The sequence below is a fragment of the Vombatus ursinus genome, unplaced genomic scaffold (genome assembly GCF_900497805.2).
Source record: "Vombatus ursinus unplaced genomic scaffold, bare-nosed wombat genome assembly UNPS02014798.1, whole genome shotgun sequence".
NCBI classification, from domain to species: Eukaryota; Metazoa; Chordata; class Mammalia; order Diprotodontia; family Vombatidae; genus Vombatus; species Vombatus ursinus.
The window spans coordinates 31,550,227-31,570,390 of record NW_020954576.1 but is presented as its reverse complement, the minus strand read 5'-3'; the positions used below and the strand labels follow the sequence as shown (position 1 = coordinate 31,570,390).

Genomic DNA, 20,164 nt, shown 5'->3' with positions numbered 1-20,164 from the left:
ACACACACACACACACACACACACACACACACACACACACACACACACAAATGGTTCACTTGTAGGCAAGCTGTCACCAGGTTATGTCCATAATCCCCCACGCTCACCTCTTCCCTCTTGTCTCTACCAGACTTCTACCTTCACCCTGGGCCTCCTTATGCATATTTAGAAAAAAGTTTATTAGTGGTCCCTCTGCTGTCACTTAGCTGCTATTGCTGTCTTTGGCTACTGTATTTTTTCCCTCCTTTTGCATTTTTATCATTTTGGGTGTCTGAGAAACAATCTCATCTATTCTGGTTTTCTTTCAAAAAAATGTTTAAACACCTCTTTATTATTGAACATCTATCTTTTTTCATGTTTGGTTAAGTTCAGATTTGCAGGGTGGGTCTCCCTGGGCTGGATTCTGAGCTCCACTGCTCTTCGGAACACCTTATTCCATTGCCTCCTACATTTTCTGGTGGGTGTAAAATCGTCTTTCAAATTTCCTTTCCTTTGAATTTGAGGGTCTTTCTCTTGATCACACGCAGAACTTGTCGTGTCTGAATTGAATTGTTACATTTAACCACTATGTGTCTTAGGGTTTGTAGCCTTGGTCTTTTTTTCTGGAGATCACTTGTGAATTCTTTAGATAGGTACTTCATTTTCTTTGTTCAGAAGTTCTAGGCAATTCTTTATTATTTCCTCCATTACGGTGTTAAGGGTTTTTTGTCCTGTCATGGCTTTCTTGGAGACCTATGATTGCTAGGATGTCTCTACACATCTTGTCTTCAAGGTTGGTGTGTTCTGCTTGCACAGTAAGCATATTTTCTTTTTTTTTTGTTTCTCTTCTAATAGATTGCCTTTCACTTCTGTTTATTTGCATTCCCAATATATTGTTTTCTTTCCTTTCTTTTGAAAGACATGCCATTGCAGATTCTAGGTTTTTTATTCTGCCCATTATTTTTGCTGTGCAACCCATCTATTCTACTCTCATGATTGTCATTTCTCTTCTGAACCACACTGGAACAGCATTTCAGGGTTCCATGTTCTTCTCACATTCCACAAGGTCCTCTATCTCATCAAGTATTGGATCATCTCCTCTGTTCAGCAGTATTTATTCACAAATGCCTTCACTTGTTTACTAGATCTGGAGGCCGTACTTCCTTCTGCTGTTAATGTTTTCCATGCTGCTTTATCTGCTCTGAGTCCTCTTTTTCCTGAGATCTCTGGTACTTTCAGTCTTTTTTTTTACCCCTCAGATCTTCCCCTATGTCCTCTCTTCTGTGTTCTCTCTGCTGATGGTTTCCTTGGGGGCTGGATCTCAAAGCCTTCTCCCATTCTGGGCAATTCAGAGTTCACCAGCCTGCGTCTTTGCTCCAAGTGACTTTTGAGTGGTCAGGATTAGCCCCTGCTGGATACCATGCTCTTTCCTTCAGGCTTTGTGGAGCATTACAGCCCTCCTCCCCATTCTGTTCTGGTATTTAGGTCCACTCCCTCTCTTTCTCAGTTCTCTGAACTGGCACCAGCAGTACAGAGAGCTGCCATGCTGGTGCCACAAGGGTTGTCCATTTCAACACTGGCAGTTCAGTGATTGGCAGTGCTGGTGCTACCCTAGTAATGGCAATTCAGAGCTTTGCACCATCGGCTGTTTGTTATGGCCTAGGCAAACGTCTGCAGCCTGGAGCTGGGGGTCTCCACAGTACTGAAAAGAGGGAAGGGGACTTGGTTATGGGAATTAGTTTTGTTGTAAGCCTGTGTTGGGTCTTTGTGTCTGCTAGCGAAGCCTTGCTGCTGGTAGCATGGGAAGTGAGAGATGGGTACTGAGTGAGATCAGGGTCAATGAGCTTTTTTGTTCTGTTTTGTTTTTACCATCTTTTGGATTCTAGGTGTCCTACACCACAGAGAAAAGAAAGTGCTTTATCTTTGGCATATAGTTTCTGTTTTGGCAACATCAAAGAAAATGTCTAGACTTCCACGTTGTTGCTCACATGACTCAGAAATCCTTATTTACTCTCATGACTTTAACTACCAGTTGTATGTATATGGCTCCTAAATCCTTATTTTTGTCTAGTTCTCAATATTATTTTGACCTCCGGACTCATACTTGCAACTGCCAATAGATTATCTCTAACAGAATATCCCACAAGTACCTCAAAGTTAAATTAAGCTTATTATCTTTCCTTATAAATCTAATCTTCCTTTTGAATTAATTATCTCCATATGTTCTATTACAACTTCCTTTACTTTTCATGTTTATAACCTTGGGGTTATCTTTGACCTCTCCTTCTCCCTCATCAAGACAGTGTCTAGATTGAATACTGGACTTGGAATCAGGAAAACCTTAGTTCCAATTCTACCTTTTCCATTTACTAGCTGTGTTAACCAGAGGCTTGGTTTCCTCATATACAAAATAGTGGGCTATAGAGTGGGATTGACCTCAAGTCCCCATAAGCTGAGATCTAGAACTCTATGAACTCTATCTCAACAATGATCAGGACCTGCTGAAAACATCCCCCTAATAAATCTTGACCTCATTCGCTCTGCTCTATCAGTGCTGCCGCGACACAAGGTTAGAGACTTATTATCACTTGCCTAGACTAATAACAGTCTTTCAGATCTTCCAGTCTCTACTCTTCTACTCTCCGTTCAGCCCAATATTCCTACTGCTAACAGAATTATCTTCTTTTTGAGAAGATCTGGTCATGTCAGTCCTCCAATCAAAACTCTTTGGTGCCTCTCTAGCCTCCTAAGGGAAGTCCAAAAAACTCCTCTAGACCTAAGAGTCTACACAATATGGTGATACCCTACCTTGAAGTGGAACAGCAGATAGATAACTGAACTCAGGAAGACCTGAGTCTGAGTCTTGCCCTGAACACCTGGAAGCTGGGCAATTCACTTAACCTCTCTCAGCCTCGGTTTCCTCATCCGTAAAATGGGTAATATAATAGCATCCACCTTACAGAGTTTTTATGAGAATCAAATGAGATATGTGCGTATGAGTATGTATATGTATATATGTACATATGTGTGTATATGTGTACGTGTGTATATATATAATTTTACAAATTTTATGATACTATTACATCTTATTATTATTATATTATTCACTTCACAAAATTTATACTCCATCCAGGCCAGACAACTTGGCCTATACAACACACCCTGAACTCTAACATCCGTTTCCCTGCTCAGGCTATTGCCTATTTCCTTCCAGCTTGAAACTCTTTGAATATCTAATTACTCTTCTAAAGCCCAGTGCAAATGCCACCTCCTCCAAGCATGGGGGCGTTCCTAACCTTTTTTGTGTTGTGGACACCTTTGGAAGACTGGTGAAATCTATGAACCTTTTCTCAGAATAATGTTTTTAAGAGTATAAGATATAATACATAGAACTACAAAGGAAATAATTATATTGAAATACAATTATCAATATTTTCTTTAAAAACAAAACAAAACAAAACATATTCATAGACCTCCAAACCCTGCCCAAGATAGGAAAAACCTTTACCTCATATTTCACCTTGATATGCACCTGTAATGCAATTATGTAATATTTTGCATAAACATAATCTTTTGTCTTATTGACCTACAAGACTACAAGCTCCCCAAGAGCAGGAATCATCTCCCCTAGCATTGTGCTCTGCATACAAGAAGTACTTAATAAATATGTATTATATTTTACTGTTGTATAATTAAGATAAGAGGCAGGCAGCATAGTGTACAGAGTTCTGGACTTGGAATAAAGCCCAGAATTCAAATTCTACCTCTGACACTTACAGTGTGAATATCAACTTATGTACCTCAGGCAACTTCATAGGACTTATCCACTAAGTCATAGGTCAGTCATCATCTACAATGATGAAAGGAATTTCCACACCAAGAATTCCTCACACTGACAAAATCAGATTCTCTGTATACATATGATTATAAAAATGAGAACAAAAAAAAGCTGTAATACGAAATTAGTTTACCTTATCCATTAAGTATGTGGCAGAAGAAAACCTTTTAACTATGAATGTATTCCACATCATTAGGGCAATGCCTAAAAATTAAGAGCAATAACAGTGAATAGAATGCACAAGACATCTACATAACTCTACCATGTTTGAAGAGCTAGAAACTTCTTAAAGCTTAGAAATATTATGGGTGATTTAAATAGCTTTAATATTGGTTCATTTGCATATATAGTTAATGAAATATCTCTTCAGAATAAAACATCAAACATTACTATATTAAATGTATATCCATAGCAGAACAGAGGATGGGAATTCTAAGGTCACTGGTGTACTGAACACACTCATGCACACTTTTTGTCTTCCATATGCTAAAGCCCCTTGATGGCAAGTCAAGTCAAGTTAAATCAGATACTATTTTGCTTGTGTCTTTGTATCCGCAGTACCCGGAACCAAGTATTAGTGTATAACTACTATAGAATTAATAATATTTTTAATGATCAAGAAAATCTATTTCTCTAATGAAAACCTCTTAATAAAGAGACCTGTTCTCATGATATCTTGATGATGAGCTATAATTTTTTCCCTGGAAATTAATTATTATTACATTGGCATGTTAAGCAATATAAAAAATCCATACTCAACATATGATATATAAGTATCAGTTTTTGAGGTATAAACTCAGATTTCTGAGATATGAACTATATGTACCATAGCCCTGGTTTCTGCTGCAGAATATAGAAACTAAGGCAGGAATTTCTGGGGAGAGACCAAATTTTTCCCAGGATCTTCAAAGAGTTTATGTAAAATGGAGACATTCCACATCACCTACTTCATTGCATGGAAAGTGTCCAGGGAACATAAGGGAGAGAATGATCCCTCTGACGCTATCTGCCACAATAGCTAGACCTTCATTCTAATTTAGCTTTAGTAGCAGAGATACATATGAAATTTATAAAGATGACAGTATTATTTCAGATATAGCAAAATCTTGAAACTACAATTCAAGGTAGTATCAGCTACATATAAGCATGCATGATTTGAAGCATTTTTGCTTTATTACTTATTAAGAATGCACTATGTAATGGACTACTTACCATGCTGCACATGGGCATTAAGAACACTCTTCAAGTGTTCTATAGACCTAATGAAAAAACGTGCTTCCTTACATATGGGAAAATAAAAAGAAAAGTGATAAAATATAATTTAATGTGTTTCATATGCAAATGGAGATTAAAATCATGCTTCAATAACTAAAGTTATCTTAAAATCTTATAAATCACAGAATAATGTAAAATGTTAACTTTTTACAAGGTTATTTCAATGGTCTCTTCTCAGGTTATTCACTCACAAACACTACTTTTCCTAGATAAATCACTAAACATTTGGCAAATCTAGTATGATTTACTCTCATCTGATGACAGTAGCATCAAGATGCAAAATCTACTTTGGCGCTAGTCTTAAATCACTCCAGTACGTCTATCTTCTTATAAGAATTTTTACGCATATATAACCAAAAACTTTATAAAAAATAAACTTTTTAAAAGAAACAGATTCTCATTTTCTTTTTTTGCTTTCTTTTCTATTTAATGTTTATTTAGTATTTTATTTTTCCCCAGTTACATGTAAAAACAATTTTTAACATTTGTTTTTAAAATGTTGTTTCAAATTCTCTCCCCCCCATTAAGAAGGCAAGCAATTTTATATAGGTTATACATATGTAGTCATGCAAAACATTTCCATAATAGTCAGTTGTGAAAGAAAACAGACAAGAAAAAACTCAAGAAAAATAAAGAAAGTAGATTCTTACATTCTAAGAGAACAATATAGAGGATCAAGATTTAAAGCTATTTGAATATAAACAGATGATTCTTTTTCAGTAAAAATATTCAGATGTGTAGTACAGGAGGCCTGATCAAATTATCCAACAATTAATAAACCATTTAATGTTGGAAGTGTTGAAATAATTTAAATATAATTAAACCTTTGCCTAAAATATACTTACATTAGAGTATATTGAAAGGCAACTTTAGGTGTCTGATACCTAATTTTGAGGGGTCAATCCATGAATGTATGTGAAGATAAGGGAGATGTATACAATTTACAAAGAGAAACAATTACTATCCATACTGCAAATAAATTTATTGTTTAGATATGTCTACTATAAACATCTCAGAAGTAATGTCATTTACTAAAAATTGCATGAATGAGTTCGTAAGATTTTTTTTTTCTCTGACAACTAGCTGAGATCAAGGTATTGATCTAACAGGATTTTTGATTTGAGAGGAAGCAGGGATAATTTGTAGACAAGGGTCACAACATCCAAATATCAAGTCTATTTGGGGTATTACATTTGGTAACATGAAAACATTTGACAACTTAAAGAGGAGTATGGACAGTATAGCTGAGAGGAAATAGACAGGAGGTCACTGAAGGAAAACTTCAAATTTTATCCAGAGTTGGCCCTACATAACTTACAGAACCAATATGATTTTCTTAATAACTAGGTTCTAAGAATACAGCAAGATAATTTTATTAAATTCACAAACATTTGCACATATAGTAATTATTAAGAAGAAATCAGATAAGATTCAATAATGCTACGTTCATCCTGATTATTAATACCTTAAGACTTTAGTCTTGGTTGTCAAATTTTAATCTCACAAAAGGTGAGGAAGGAATAAAAGTGACTGGGGTTTGTACTTATTATTACAGTCTAAAAATGATGAGAAAAATCTACTGTATATTGTAAGCTACTTATTAACAAACAGTTCCACATTTGTAGGAGTAGTTACAGAAAAAACCTAATTTTTAAGATTGAAAGATAATCTTACCTCTGGATCTTTATTCCACTGAACAACATATTCCCAACAGCAATGTGCATGTAACACATCTAAGTCAAGACTACAAGGAAACTGTTGATAGGCTAAATTCAGCAATTCTGAAAGTCAGAAGTTGGGACATGTTTTTCATTTCTTCATGTAATGAAAATCAGTAATATCATTCCACTCTAAGATTTTTGCTTTTATGTATTAGTTTATTTTACCTAGGATGGCTTGTAAATCCTCTGGCTCCTCAAGGAAATCTTTACTAATACCTTCTTTAGGTTCCTCTGAATTTTCTGGAATTCTTTCTTGATGAGCCAATTTTAATACATGGGGACTGAAGTCCTGTTTAAATATCCATTTTGCTACACTGTCTGCAATTCCTCCTAAAGTTTGGGAGGAGGAGAGATGAGTAAGAGACAAAGAAAAGTAAATTTTAGGCAATGGAATATCATAAAGATGTCACTATGGTGACTCTGTGTAAAACAGAATGCTAGCTTATGAACCAAGATACCTAGCTCTACTTCTGGACTTAAGCTTAAACATGTCAAGTCAACAAACCCTTTCTATGCGCCAGGCACTATGCTAGAAATGTCTCAATCTTTGTTTTGGATTCTCCGTAATAAAACATGGACTAAAAATAACTATTACTTACCTTTTGAGGACAAGTAGGATACTATGTTTCAAACCTATTTCTAGCATCAGGAGTTCTCAGGCCTTTGCCACCATGCTCCCCTATTAATACTCCTCCTAATTTTCCCTATCCTCTTTTAGGGGATAGAAACTTTTTTCTTTTTGCTCCTATCCTCCCAGTACTTCACATAGTGCCTGGCATACAGAAAGCACTTAATAAATTCTTGTTGTCTTTATTCACAAAACAGAATATTATAAATATTCAAATTTTTTCCACATATTTAATATAAATAAAAATATTCAATATATTTACTTATATTTCTGAAATGTTTTAAAACATACAGGACAAAGGAAATGAGGCCACTTCCTTTGACTCCTTATAATAATTCTAACTGAATGATTACTAAAATGAAAATATTTCTGCTCTGTAATATCTTAGAAGCATAAAACATGACCTTTAAAAGATGAAATCTATACGGTGGTTTTTGCTTAGAAGGACAATATTTTAAGAGCACGATGATGTTATATTTTAGCTATACATATGGCAGTAAATGAAAATGATTCAAGTGCATGCTGGGTGTCAAGAGTGTGATGGGTGAAAAATGAAATGACTGAGGAAACAAAAGTTGGAGCTTCCAAGCATATTGATTAATTAGGCAATGAATTCCAATTGCCTAACAAATCAAGACCAGTCCCCTTCCTCAGCTTAGGGCTGGACCCCGAAAACAGGGGAGACACATTTTTATACTTTAAAAGCAATTAATCAAATAAAACCAACTAATTAGAAGGAAACAATGCAACATCAAGTAATTTGATTTGTAATTGGAGGAAAGACTAGGGACTTTCCAAGTTGGGAGGGGGAGAGTAAATGGGCACAATTTCCTGAATTCAGGAAAAGAAAGGTCCCACTACTCCCAAGTGTCTGTATTCAATCAAAGGAAAATGTAAACAATAATTGATTGATCAGTATGGGGTCAGTTTTCAGATAAGACATAAAGGTTGCTTGAGAGGTACAATTGTGAGAAAATTCCTTCAATCAATCTTTGGATCTGGCTGGGTTTCTGGTCAACATAACTGAGGTCCTTAGTTAAGGTTCGCTAAGTAGCAGGTAGGGGTGGTCCAGCTTCCCAGACATGCATGTCTAGGTTCAAAAAATTCAATAAGGTCTTTTCAAAATTCTCACAATTGAATAAAGTTTTCTCAGAAGACAGAAATCGGACTAGGCCCATAATTGAACAGAAAGGGAACTGAGTTAGTTCCAGAAGTGAGCCACAGTAATGGTTCACTCACTTCCCACCACCATTTGCTGCTTCAATCCTCTCAATTCCCTTAAGGGCAAGTTAACTTAGAATTTAAAACTGGGCAGAAAATGTTAACATGGAGAAATAATGGAATTCAGCTCCAGAATTCAAGAAACTGAAGAACATAAATTACTTGGGACTTCTATTTGCTAAGAAATGCTTGAAAAATGGGAAAGAAGTTTGATATGAATTAAATTTAGACCAACATCTTATGTTATACACAACAAGCTCAAAATGGACGTGACTTGAATATTAAAAAGGTCAGACCACAAAACAATTAGAAGAGAACAGTATAAGCTATAGATGGGGAGGGAGCTCATCAACAACTAGGTACAACTAGGAGAGGAAAGGAAATAATGGAATGGGAAAAATGTTTGTTTCAAATAGCTCTCATAAAGGTATGAGAGAGTATGTGAGTGAGTATGAGTGTGTGTGTGTGTGTGTGTGTGTGTGTGTCTGTGTGTGTCACAAATGTACAAGACCAAGAACCACCCCCATAATGGACAGGTGGTCAAAAGATATAAACTAACAATTCTGAAAGGAAGAATAGCAAACTATTAATAATAACCACATGAAAGATAGCTCCAAATCACTAACAAAATGAAAAATGCAAATCAAAATGCCGCAGTTTCATCTGACATCCAGAAAACTGAAAGAGGTTCTTCCTAGTCCTTCTACAGGCTAGTCCCCTCTAAGGTTACCTTTTCTCCCTTCTGTACAAATCTTATATATACCCATTTACTTCCATGTTATCTCTCCCAACAACAGGAAAGCTCCTTAAAGTCAGGGCTGTTTTTCTTTTTCTTTCTTTCCTTCGCACTCAGTACAATGCCTGGCACTGAGTAAGCACTTTACAAACGCTTGTTGATTGCCTGTTCATTAATATCAGAGGAGACAGGCATGCTAATACTCTGCTGGTAGAACTGTGACATGATCTAATCATTTTGGAGAGCAATTTGGGATTATGCTAAGAAAGTGAAAAAAATAAAAAGATTCTCTGACCCAGAGAACCCACTTCTAGGCATAACTTTCCAAGGGGGTTAAAGACAAAAAGACAGTCCTATAAAACCAAACTTCCATAGCACTACTTTTTGTGGTTCTAAAGAACAGGAGGAAAAATAGTTGCTATGCTCATCAAATGGAGAATTGTTAAACAGAGATAGTATTGTAGCATAAGAAACAATGAATATAAATAATTCAAAGAAGCAAAGGAGGAATTAAATGAACTGATGCAGAGTAAAGTAAAAAGAATCAGGAAAACAAAACATACAATGACTAATGATATAAATGGAAAGAACAACAAAAAGATTAAACTGAATGTTACATAATTATATTAACATCAAGCTTGACTTCAAAAAAGAAGTATGGGAATGTACCTTCCTCTCTTTTCAGGGGTGGGGGTTTATGGGTATGAAAAACTGCATATATTATAAAACTTAGTTGAGATGTTGCTTAGCTATTCTGAACTATTTCTCCCCCCATCCTCTTTTTTAATTGTTTGTTATAAAAGATGGCTCATAAGGGAGCTGGGGGGAAAAGAAGAGCTGTAACTGGAAATGAGGGTGATATAAAAACAAAATATTTCAGTAAAAATTTTAATGAAAAGCTAGAAAAAGATAATTGAGACAGTTATATACAGATATATAAAAAGGGTATAATATTTCTATACACACATATATATGTGCACTTGTACCTATGTTTCCCTGTGTGGTTAAAATATGGTGTAAAAAGTTAAGTTGGGGCAGCTAGGTGGCGCAGTGGATACAGCTCAGGCCTTGGAGTCAGGAGGCCCTGAATTCAAATCCGGCCTCAGACACTTGACTCTGGGCAAGTCACTTAACCCTGACTGCCTCACCAAAAAAAAAAAAAAAAAAAAAAGTTAGGTTGAAAAACTTAAACTAATTCTAATTTAATTTACCTTTTCCTCCTTCTAGTAATTTCTTAACAGAAAGACTCATAAGTGGCTCAGCCTGCAAAGAAGACAGTTTGGAGCTTCGAGTGTTCATTTTACTATGAAGCAAAGTCTGAAGTATCAGGCAGTCTTCCAGTTGCTTCAAGAGAAGTTTCCAGTATTCAGTATCAAGGGAAAGAGCCTCCCAGGAATCAGTGAGTCCCTCTGGGTCAGTACCTAGAACTGTTTGGGAAAACTAACAGAAAAGGGACTGGTTATAATCTGGTAAACAATAATCATCTATACCATGAAAAAATTTCATTTGAAAACTGCCTGATAATACTAGCACCATAGAAATTATATGCAAATTATATGGAAACACTTCAATTTTCCACACCATGGTACGATCTTTAGGGAATTGTCCCCAAAGGCATACAATTTGACCCCTAATCCCCCAACTTTATCAACTATTCCTTTGTAGTTTCAATTTCATGTTAATTGGATCAGTCTCTTCCCTATTAGGTTATATAATTGTGCAGCTGCAGAAAATGCCTACCTAAGAAATACATTTTTCAAAACTGCTATGATTGCAGAAATAGTGTGCAACATTTAGGTTACCTAAGAAAATAAACTCAGGTAGAATTATATTCTCTGAATCACAAACCTAACAGAATCTTTCACAAAACCATCCTTTTTTATTAACTGACCTCAGAACAATTCTTGTTAGAGGCATGTGAGAGGGAAAAGAACACATTTCTCATTAAGTTTATTTTACTTTGTGTTCCATTAAAAAAAAAGGCACCATTAAACTGAAGAGGTGGGATTGAGAGGGCAGGTTGGAAGCTTACAGAAAGAGTGGAACAAAAGCAAATAGAGTTTAGACATCTGAAATGAGACTTAATTTAATGCCACCAATTCAACCAAGCTATACTTAAAGAAGTGTTTCAGTTTATGAAAAGCTAGTCTGAGTGGCTATGCTTATTTCTCAACAAATTTTGGCAGCTGAAGTAGTTTTAACACACTGATTATATTTGGAAAATATGTGTTACATGTCTTACTTATTAACATGAAATTTTGTATAAAATTAACAAGGTTTAAAGTTAATACCTGCAAACCCATTTTAGCTACTTTTTACCACTTGTTTTATTGACTGTAAATGAGAGGACTGGACTACAACAATTCATGACTTAAAAAATTTGGTATTCCTTAACTGAATTTGTAACCACTAAGATCTAAGATAGTTCACAACTTTGTTTACAGGAAACAACATTTCTGAGTTCTCTAGGTGTGACAGGAAGTAGACCCCACAATGATAACCCAATGGGTAACTCATTTGTGGAGCTCAGTCATATATAAAATAATATTTGTAGAGATATGGGAGGAACCTTTGAGAACTTTCATACCCTCATCTGAGAATCAGAAAGTGAAGCCCTTTGAAGTTAAGTGATTGGCCCAAAGGGGAAAATTTGTAGGACTAGAACCAAGGTCTCCTGACTCCTAGGTCAGTGCTATTACTCATTTGAAAGTATGTATGAATGTCATCTAATGAATGGTATTGAGGTCATCATATCTCATAATAAAAAATTTGCAGAATTTCAATCAATAACACCAGATATACATTTCAAATTCTAAAGCTTCTCCCATCGGCAAGTCACAAGATAACATAAATGTCCTTTTAGAAAAAGATATTAACAGATTTACAGAGCATCTTTGCTGACTTACTTTTTTCTCAGCTATATTATCGGATATCTGTGCTGCAACAGAATGCCCAACATGCGCAGATAACAAGGCAGCTGCATTATTCTCAGACTGAATACAAGCCATACGCATTTGTTGCCACCAAGGGGATACAGACTGTGAGTCCCATGATTCATCTATAGCAACTGCAAAGAAGGGGAAAAAAATTCCATTTGTCTGCTGTAGTTCAACTGTGTTAAGCACCAGCTCTGAAAACTAAATTCATAAGGACATATCTTTATGATAAGTTAGAAGGTGAGTAATTTAAACACAAAGACTTAGATTTCAGTTAGGTAGGTTCAATCAATGATCCTGTCCTTGAAGCCAAGTGTCAATGGAGCACATCCCAAACAGGTCACTACTTCTAAATCTGTTACTACAGTAATATCCTAGGGTAAGACTGTAGTTCTGGTCACTCTTACATATAAAAGGAGAAAAGTTGGAGCTGAACTTTTCTTGACATTGACTCATTTTCTATATAAATGTCTTTCGTTGTTTTATACTTCTCAAAATAAATTTTAACCTCCATTGATAAGTACATATAATTTTATAAACAAGAATATAGGAAAAAAGAACAAAAAAGTCTAGAAACTCTTATTGATTACCTGTTTCTTTGAGCCCTTTTCAACATCTTTTCTATGTATTTAACATAAATGTCACTGTTTCTGTTATCTTTAGACAGTTGCAGTTCCTTTAGTATTGCTTTCATTTGGCTTTACTTCCTAAGTCTTCTCATATTTCTTTTAATTTTTAGTGTTCATAATTTCTTTGATCAGAATAACATTCCATAACTTTAATATGCCATTATTTTTTCAGCAACTCCCAATTGCTGGACACCTAGTTTATTTCCAGGATGTTGCCATTACAAATAATGATAATAGTTCTGCAGCTAGATCTTTTTTTCCTATTAAAAACTTTCTTACGAGGCAGCTAGGTGGTGCGGTGGATCAGAGTACTGGGCAGTTTAAATCTGACCTCAGACACTAGCTGTGTGACCCTGGGCAAGTCACTTAACCTTGTTTGCCTCCATTTCCTTCGCTGTAAAATGAACTAGAGAAGGAAACGGCAACCCACTCCAGTACCTTTGGGGCAGCTAGGTGGCTCAGTGGATAGAGCTCTGGCCTTGAAGTCAAGAGGACCTGAGTTCAAATCTGGCCTCAGACACTTGACACTTATTAGCTGTGTGACCCTGGACAAGTCACTTAACCACACTGCCTCACCAAAAAACAAAACACAAAAAAAACTTTCTCAGGGTACCCTTAGTAGCGAAGCCACTGAGTACGAACATATTTTGTAACTTGCTACATAATTTCATATTGCTTTCCAAAAAATACTGAATCACTTCATACCTCCATTAGCAATAAATGAGCATGTCAATTTTACCCCGGGTATGCCAGTATAGAATTGTACCACTTTTCATTATCTTTACAAATTTCAGTCATACTGCTCTTGATGAATAATATCACATACAAAAATAGGATATATATTATTGCACTTTACAAAATGTTTCCTAAAAAAAGTTAAGTTCCACTTTATAAATTAAATTATATTTTAAAGAATCCTAAATAATTAGCAAAATAAAGAGCTATGCTGTTAGTATCTTCCAAACTTGCTAATATTAATTTAACACTGAATTCACACATTTCAGTAATTCTGCAGATACTGATGTAGTTCAAGTACAACAAATTAGAGACGAGCAACTGGGAAAACAACAAGCACATATATATAAAGGCATTTTTCTCGTTTTTTGTTTTTTTTTAAAGGAATATTCTTGAGAATCATTAACTTATATGTATCTTTAAAGCAACTTACCTTTCATCTTACTCAGAAGAGAAAGCATAGTGTGAAGACAGGAAACAGACTGTGGCTTATCAAGAATATCTTTTTCTTTAGAGAGCCAAACATTCAGGAGTAGAGACTATAATTAAAAATTTTAAAAAGTCATTCAATTCTAAAGCAAGCTGATTTCAAAACAATCTTATATTTGTTAGACATACTATAAACATCTTTGGGGAAATCGTGAATTTTTTTGAATATATTATATGTCCCAGCCCTTTTTGGCATGTAATAGTGGCTCCCTATATTGTGTGAGGTATGAGGCTTTACTATGCTCCTAAAAAAGTCTTTCTTTTTTTTTTTCTTTTTTATTTTTTTGGTTAGGCAATGGGGTTAAGTGACTTGCCCAGGGTCACAGAGCTAGTAAGTGTTATGTGTGAGACCAGTTTTGAACTCAGGACCTCCTGACTGCAATGCTGGAGCTCTATACACTGAGCCACCTAGCTGCCCCCCTTTTTTTTCCTTTGACATCAGACATCATTAAAATCACTCCTCTGGATTAAAGCATTGCTTCCAAATACCCATATTAAAATACAGATTATGTGTGAGAGGTATGACATTAACATAGCTTAAGTAGCTTAGCAGAGAAAGGGAATGAAAGAAGGCCATACTGAGATGGTTTTGATGGGGAAAAGAAGAAAAGAGTCTTTAAAGACTAGAGAATAGGTCACTATCTAGATTAATGTTACTACCCTTCCTGGCATGAGGACCCTTAGTGCTTATAGAGAGGAAGGGCCAAAAAAGGAATGAGGGAGGGGTTACTGAAGTTTATTTACATATATCCCAATTCTGCCTAAGGTCAGGCCTAAGAGGAAACAGACTATCTTAACACTTTTCCACTTCTCCTAATGCTCTTATCACTATTAAATCACAAAAAGATCTTTTGAGCAAAAACACTGTATCAACATTTATGTGATTCTATGGAAGACATCAATCCCACAATTTTAAACTTGGCCCATCCTGAGCCAATAACATCTATGATTTATGAAATGTGTTCAGAGTGTGACTTGGAGTTTATAAACAGCTTAGTAGCATAGGATTATATGGATGCACTTGGGGATTAGGTGCAGTGAAAAATGTTCATCATTCACTGCAATGCTGTAGTGAACTATTGCTCAAAGTTGTAAAGTAAAAGGTGATTAAGAATAGGGATTAGAAAGTTTAAATATAACACTTCAACTTTAAAAAGTTTTCAAAAATTAATAAACCTCAAAATTTCACTTAGAACCATTTATAAATTCCATTCTCTTTTTCCAACCATTCTCATAATCTATGTTGCTATTTTAATTTTTACATTCTCATTATAATTAGGCTAAAAAAAAAAACCCTCCAACACACATAACAGATATTCCAGTTTCAACTACAAACTTTTTTGTAACAATCAAATTGCAAGGAAATAGAAAAGTAGACTGTATTCTTCCTTCTGGACATCACACTAAGTTTCTATTAGATACATTTAGATATCTTTTAATTTCAGGACATATAAACCAATGTTTATTTTTCTGGGACAGTACCAGTGAGGGAATTGAGTGAACCACACTGACTTCAGCTTGTGATTCAATTTAGAAGCTAGTTCAGTTTCCTTTCTGTTCAATTATGGGTCCAGTCCAATTTGAGAAAATTTTATTCAGTTGTTTGAACCTAGTCCTGCATAGCTGGAAAGATGAACCACCTCTGTTGCTAAAAGACCCTAAACTAAGGATCTAGGTTATGCTGACCAGAAATCCAGTCAGATCCAAAGACTAATACAAGGAGTTTTCTCACAATTATGTATCTCAAGCAACTCATATGTCTTATCTGAAAACTAGCCCCATATTGATCAGTTACTGTTTCCTTTTTCCTCTGATTGGATACAGACACTTGGGGGGAGTAGGACTCCTTTTTTTCTGATTTCAGGAAATTGCACCTGTTCACTCTCTCCCTCCCAAATTTGAAACCCTCTAATCTTTCCTTCAGTTAAAAATCAGATCACCTAATATTGTATATTGGTTTATAGCCTGTTAATTGTTTTCTTTTAACACATAAAAATAAAAATCTATACCCCCTGAGAAAGCCTGGTCCTGATGCGTTATGCAATAGGCATGCATTGCTTAATAAATCGAGATGCTTGGAGGCTCGAACTTTTGTTTCCTTGGTTATTTCGGATTTCACCTGTCACACCAGGTATCCAAACATAATTGGTTTTGGTACCAGGTAGGATTTCTCACAATAGGGGTTACGAAGATCACTAATACCAATGTATTTAAATTTATACACAATAGAGTTTTGCTTTTTATCCGTGTTGCTTTTGTGGTTTATTTTGGCATTAGGAAATTTAACATATGAGGGATATGAGTTATTTTATCATTACAGGTGGGCTACAGAATAATTACCAAAATGAAATATGTCTTCTGCCTCTTAAAAAGGTCAAGTAGAACATATATTGCAAATGCAATTATTGAATTTTATATTACATTACTAAAATTTTTCTCAGTAACTTAAATTCTATTATAATTAAATTGCATATTTAGGAAAAGTAAAACATTTTAGAAGGACTAAAAGTCTGATAAAAAATGAGAATCCCATACTAAGCAGCCAACGAGCTAACAATGCTATAATGTTTTCCCAAAAGAAAAACAAAACATGAAAACAAACCATAACAGACTCTGCTACATCTCTACTATAAATATCCGTCTAAAAAACACAGATTTTTATGTTTCATGTTATAATTTTACACAGATTGTTTTTTTTTCCCTCCTTGTTATCTGTTATAAATTGACTGATCTATAAAATAAACAAAGTTTGGGGATGCTTAATAAGCAGTGCTGCAAAGTACAGTACTAAAGGGATAGTTATGTTGTATAAATTAGATCACTATTTGTTATTTAAAAAACAAGATACTCTAAATTTTACATTTATCTTAAGTACTCTTAGAAACATAGAATTTATCATTGATTTTAAATTAAAGGCTTTATAAGAATCAATTTAATAGTTTATCTTTATTCTGACATTGTTCATTGGTACAAATTACTCCATGAAAGTTTGTTATTTGTATGCTTATCAAATTCCAAGTTTATTTTACATTTGCTGAAGCTTATGAGAAAACTTACATAGAACAGGGAAAAACAAACAACTTTATGATTAACTAAATCTGGCAATTCATAAATTACTTGAATTATCTGGAAGGTTTTCATCTACTTTCTATGATATTTCTATAAGGACAGCCATTTACCATAAGCAAATGCTGAAAGCCTGAAGGTTCTCCTAAAATTATATTACCTATGAAGAAAAAGTATACAATTAGTACTTTACCAATAAAAGTTGTGGGCTAAATCCAGCAGATTCCAAAGTATGACACATATCCTCTGTGGAGCTTTCTCCATGCAAGCACTTCCAAAAAAAGAAACTACCTAGTAAAATAAAAATGCAAACCTATTAAACTATAGCAACCTCTAACTCAAATCTATAATATTCTCAATTAGAATCAATTTTGATAAAAAAATTTTCTATATAAAAATAGTATCTATGAGGAAAATGAAGGTATAGTATATATAGCTCTAAACATGACCTTTTTGGAATTGCTAATACAAAAAATTTATTTGGAGCACTACTTAAAGCAACAACAATTTGGTATGCTTGAGCATTTTTGTCTGAGGTTAGGGACGGCATTGTCTTTACAAATCCACAGTGCTTAAGATATTGCCTTACAGAGACTAAGCACTCAATAAATATAGGTGACATAAAACACATTAAACACAACAATAAAAAAATGTCAGTACAGCAAAGTGGATAGAAAGAGGGCCACTGAAGTCAGAAGCACTTGGATTAAAGTCCTGCCTCAAACACATACTGGCTGGGTGGCCTAAATAATTTCACCCTTTCTTGGGTATCTCTACAAGGCAAAATTACAGAAGCATGGCAGATTGGATGAGTGAAGGAATCTTTGACCCCGAAAATACTCTACTCTGATAAAATAAAAAATCTGGCTCCACCTCAAGTCATAACAACCACTATGCTGACATTGCTTTCAAATTTTCAAAGTGTTTTATATACACCATCTCACATCAGTCTCATAACAACTTTGTAGGTAGGGATTACAGGTGTTTTTATCCCTACTTCACACAAGGAAACTAATGCTCTGAGTGTCTGAGGGATTCACCAAGGACTTCTGACCAATGAGAGTTTTGTGAGTTTCATACCATAAATTTCAGATGGCGTGGAAAGGACAAGAAAAAATCTAGTGCATTACATACCTAAAGCCACATATTCTATTTCACTTATCTTCTTTACACTGATCGTATCTTTCTCATATTCTAAATATTCCAGGAATGTTGTCACAGGCAGTGCACCATCTTTATCATCAGCAAATCGGACAGTGGTTCTGGTATTCTCTTGTTTATAGTTCTCCAATAATGCCTGCAGCCTAACCAGTTCTTTTTCATCAAGCCTTAACAACACTGCCAGCTCCTAAAAGACAAAAGATATAAAATCATAAATCTTCCACATTGTGTCTAAAAATATGCCTCACCTATCAAGCCCCTGTAAATAGGATTGAAAGACTTTTCTATTAGAGGCAAAAAAATGGGCTTATGACTATAACAACACTAATGTGTAGTCTACTACTGATTTTGCTCCAAATTTACTACATTTCATGGAGATATCATGTGATAACAATGCAACAATCATAGAATAAAGAACATAACTATTTTTATTAAACTTTTAAAATAACATCAATGAAAAATTCTATAATCCTCAGTACTAGATACAGAAGTATGACTGAAAATGGAACATTTTAATTGTTATGCAGTATAATATATAAAACAATAGTCTGGTCTAATTTCACTCTGTTCAGAAAGAAAATAAGATAACAGAAAGAACCACAAATATTTAAAGAGGTCACAGGTACTGCACAAATCTTGGAACCAAATCCTTTACATGTATAGAATTAAGAGGATCCCTTAATAATAACAGAAATAGATTTGGAAGGTATCTTAAAGGTCATTCTGTTCAAATTCTGTCTAAAACATTCATCTTCTCAATAATATCTCCTACAAGTTATCAGTCAATATCTGCTGGACTATCTTTAATGTAAAGGAAATCATTATCTCCTAAGACTGCCCATTTTATTCTGGGATAGTTTTCTAATTGTTAGGAAGAAATTCTTCCTTATATTAAGCTAAAATTTGCTTTATTGGCAACTTTTACTCATTGGGCCAAGTTCTGCCCACTGGTTATAGAGAATAAACTTGTTTTTTCTTCTGCATGACAGTGATTTAAACATTTGAAGACAACTAACATCCCCTTAAGTCTTCTCTGGGTTAAAATTTACCAGTTCTTTAAAGCATTGTGGTTATTAAGTGGTTTTCAGTCCTTTTGCTATTCAAGTCTTTCCCAAATTAGAGAAATATGTTTTCATAAGGAAGAGACCTCTGCTGAAGTCTTACTCTGATGGCTAATCATGATAAAGAAATGACTGAATTTTGAAAAGTTATGCCAGCAGAATGTAAACTGGCAGGTCCTACCAGACTGAAAAAGTTTTAATATGGACTCAGTGAGAAATGATGAATCTGCTGAACAAGGACCAGATAAGGTAAATTTGGAAAAGATGATCATCAAGCTAGCAATGGGATAATGAATTTTTTGGCCACAGCAACTCTCAAAGACAGATTAACCAGCCATAAAGGGGTAGCAATTAGCATGGGCTGAAGAGAGTAACCACACTGACAAACTACTGGACCTCTGAAGAAGTAGGAAAATGAATTTATTAAGGTCTGTGAAGTCATCAATCCTTTAATATTTTGCATTAAAACAATTAATACACATCCATGTTATGAAAGTCAATCCTGGTTTTGAAGTATATCTCTTTTCTTAAAAGGAAAAGATTGACTTATTGAACAAGAGAAACTCGCTTTCAAAAGTAAGAGTAACAAGCCATCTACTAAATCACTTATCTTTTATCTTTGGTATTATTGGTGACTTGTTTTGCTCATTACTTGAGCACTGCAGTGTTCTTATTGATACACAGTGCCT

At 34.8% G+C, this 20,164-nt stretch overlaps 1 protein-coding gene and 1 pseudogene across 1 annotated transcript in view; one reads left to right on the top strand and one right to left on the bottom strand.

Annotated features, from left to right (window-relative positions):
* LOC114049771 overlaps window positions 1-1,803 on the top strand; it is a 5,772-nt pseudogene extending 3,969 nt beyond the window's left edge.
* The window catches only part of LOC114049732 (rab3 GTPase-activating protein non-catalytic subunit), a 127,945-nt gene that overhangs the window by 18,765 nt on the left and 89,016 nt on the right, over window positions 1-20,164 (bottom strand). The window contains exons 20-28 of the mRNA XM_027871118.1: window positions 18,388-18,601; window positions 17,447-17,544; window positions 14,132-14,237; window positions 12,305-12,465; window positions 10,610-10,838; window positions 6,979-7,143; window positions 6,767-6,873; window positions 5,030-5,096; window positions 3,951-4,021 (exon numbers count right to left, since the gene is read on the bottom strand). Coding sequence (XP_027726919.1) covers window positions 3,951-4,021; window positions 5,030-5,096; window positions 6,767-6,873; window positions 6,979-7,143; window positions 10,610-10,838; window positions 12,305-12,465; window positions 14,132-14,237; window positions 17,447-17,544; window positions 18,388-18,601 — 1,218 coding nt within the window. The remainder of the gene's footprint in view (window positions 1-3,950; window positions 4,022-5,029; window positions 5,097-6,766; window positions 6,874-6,978; window positions 7,144-10,609; window positions 10,839-12,304; window positions 12,466-14,131; window positions 14,238-17,446; window positions 17,545-18,387; window positions 18,602-20,164) is intronic.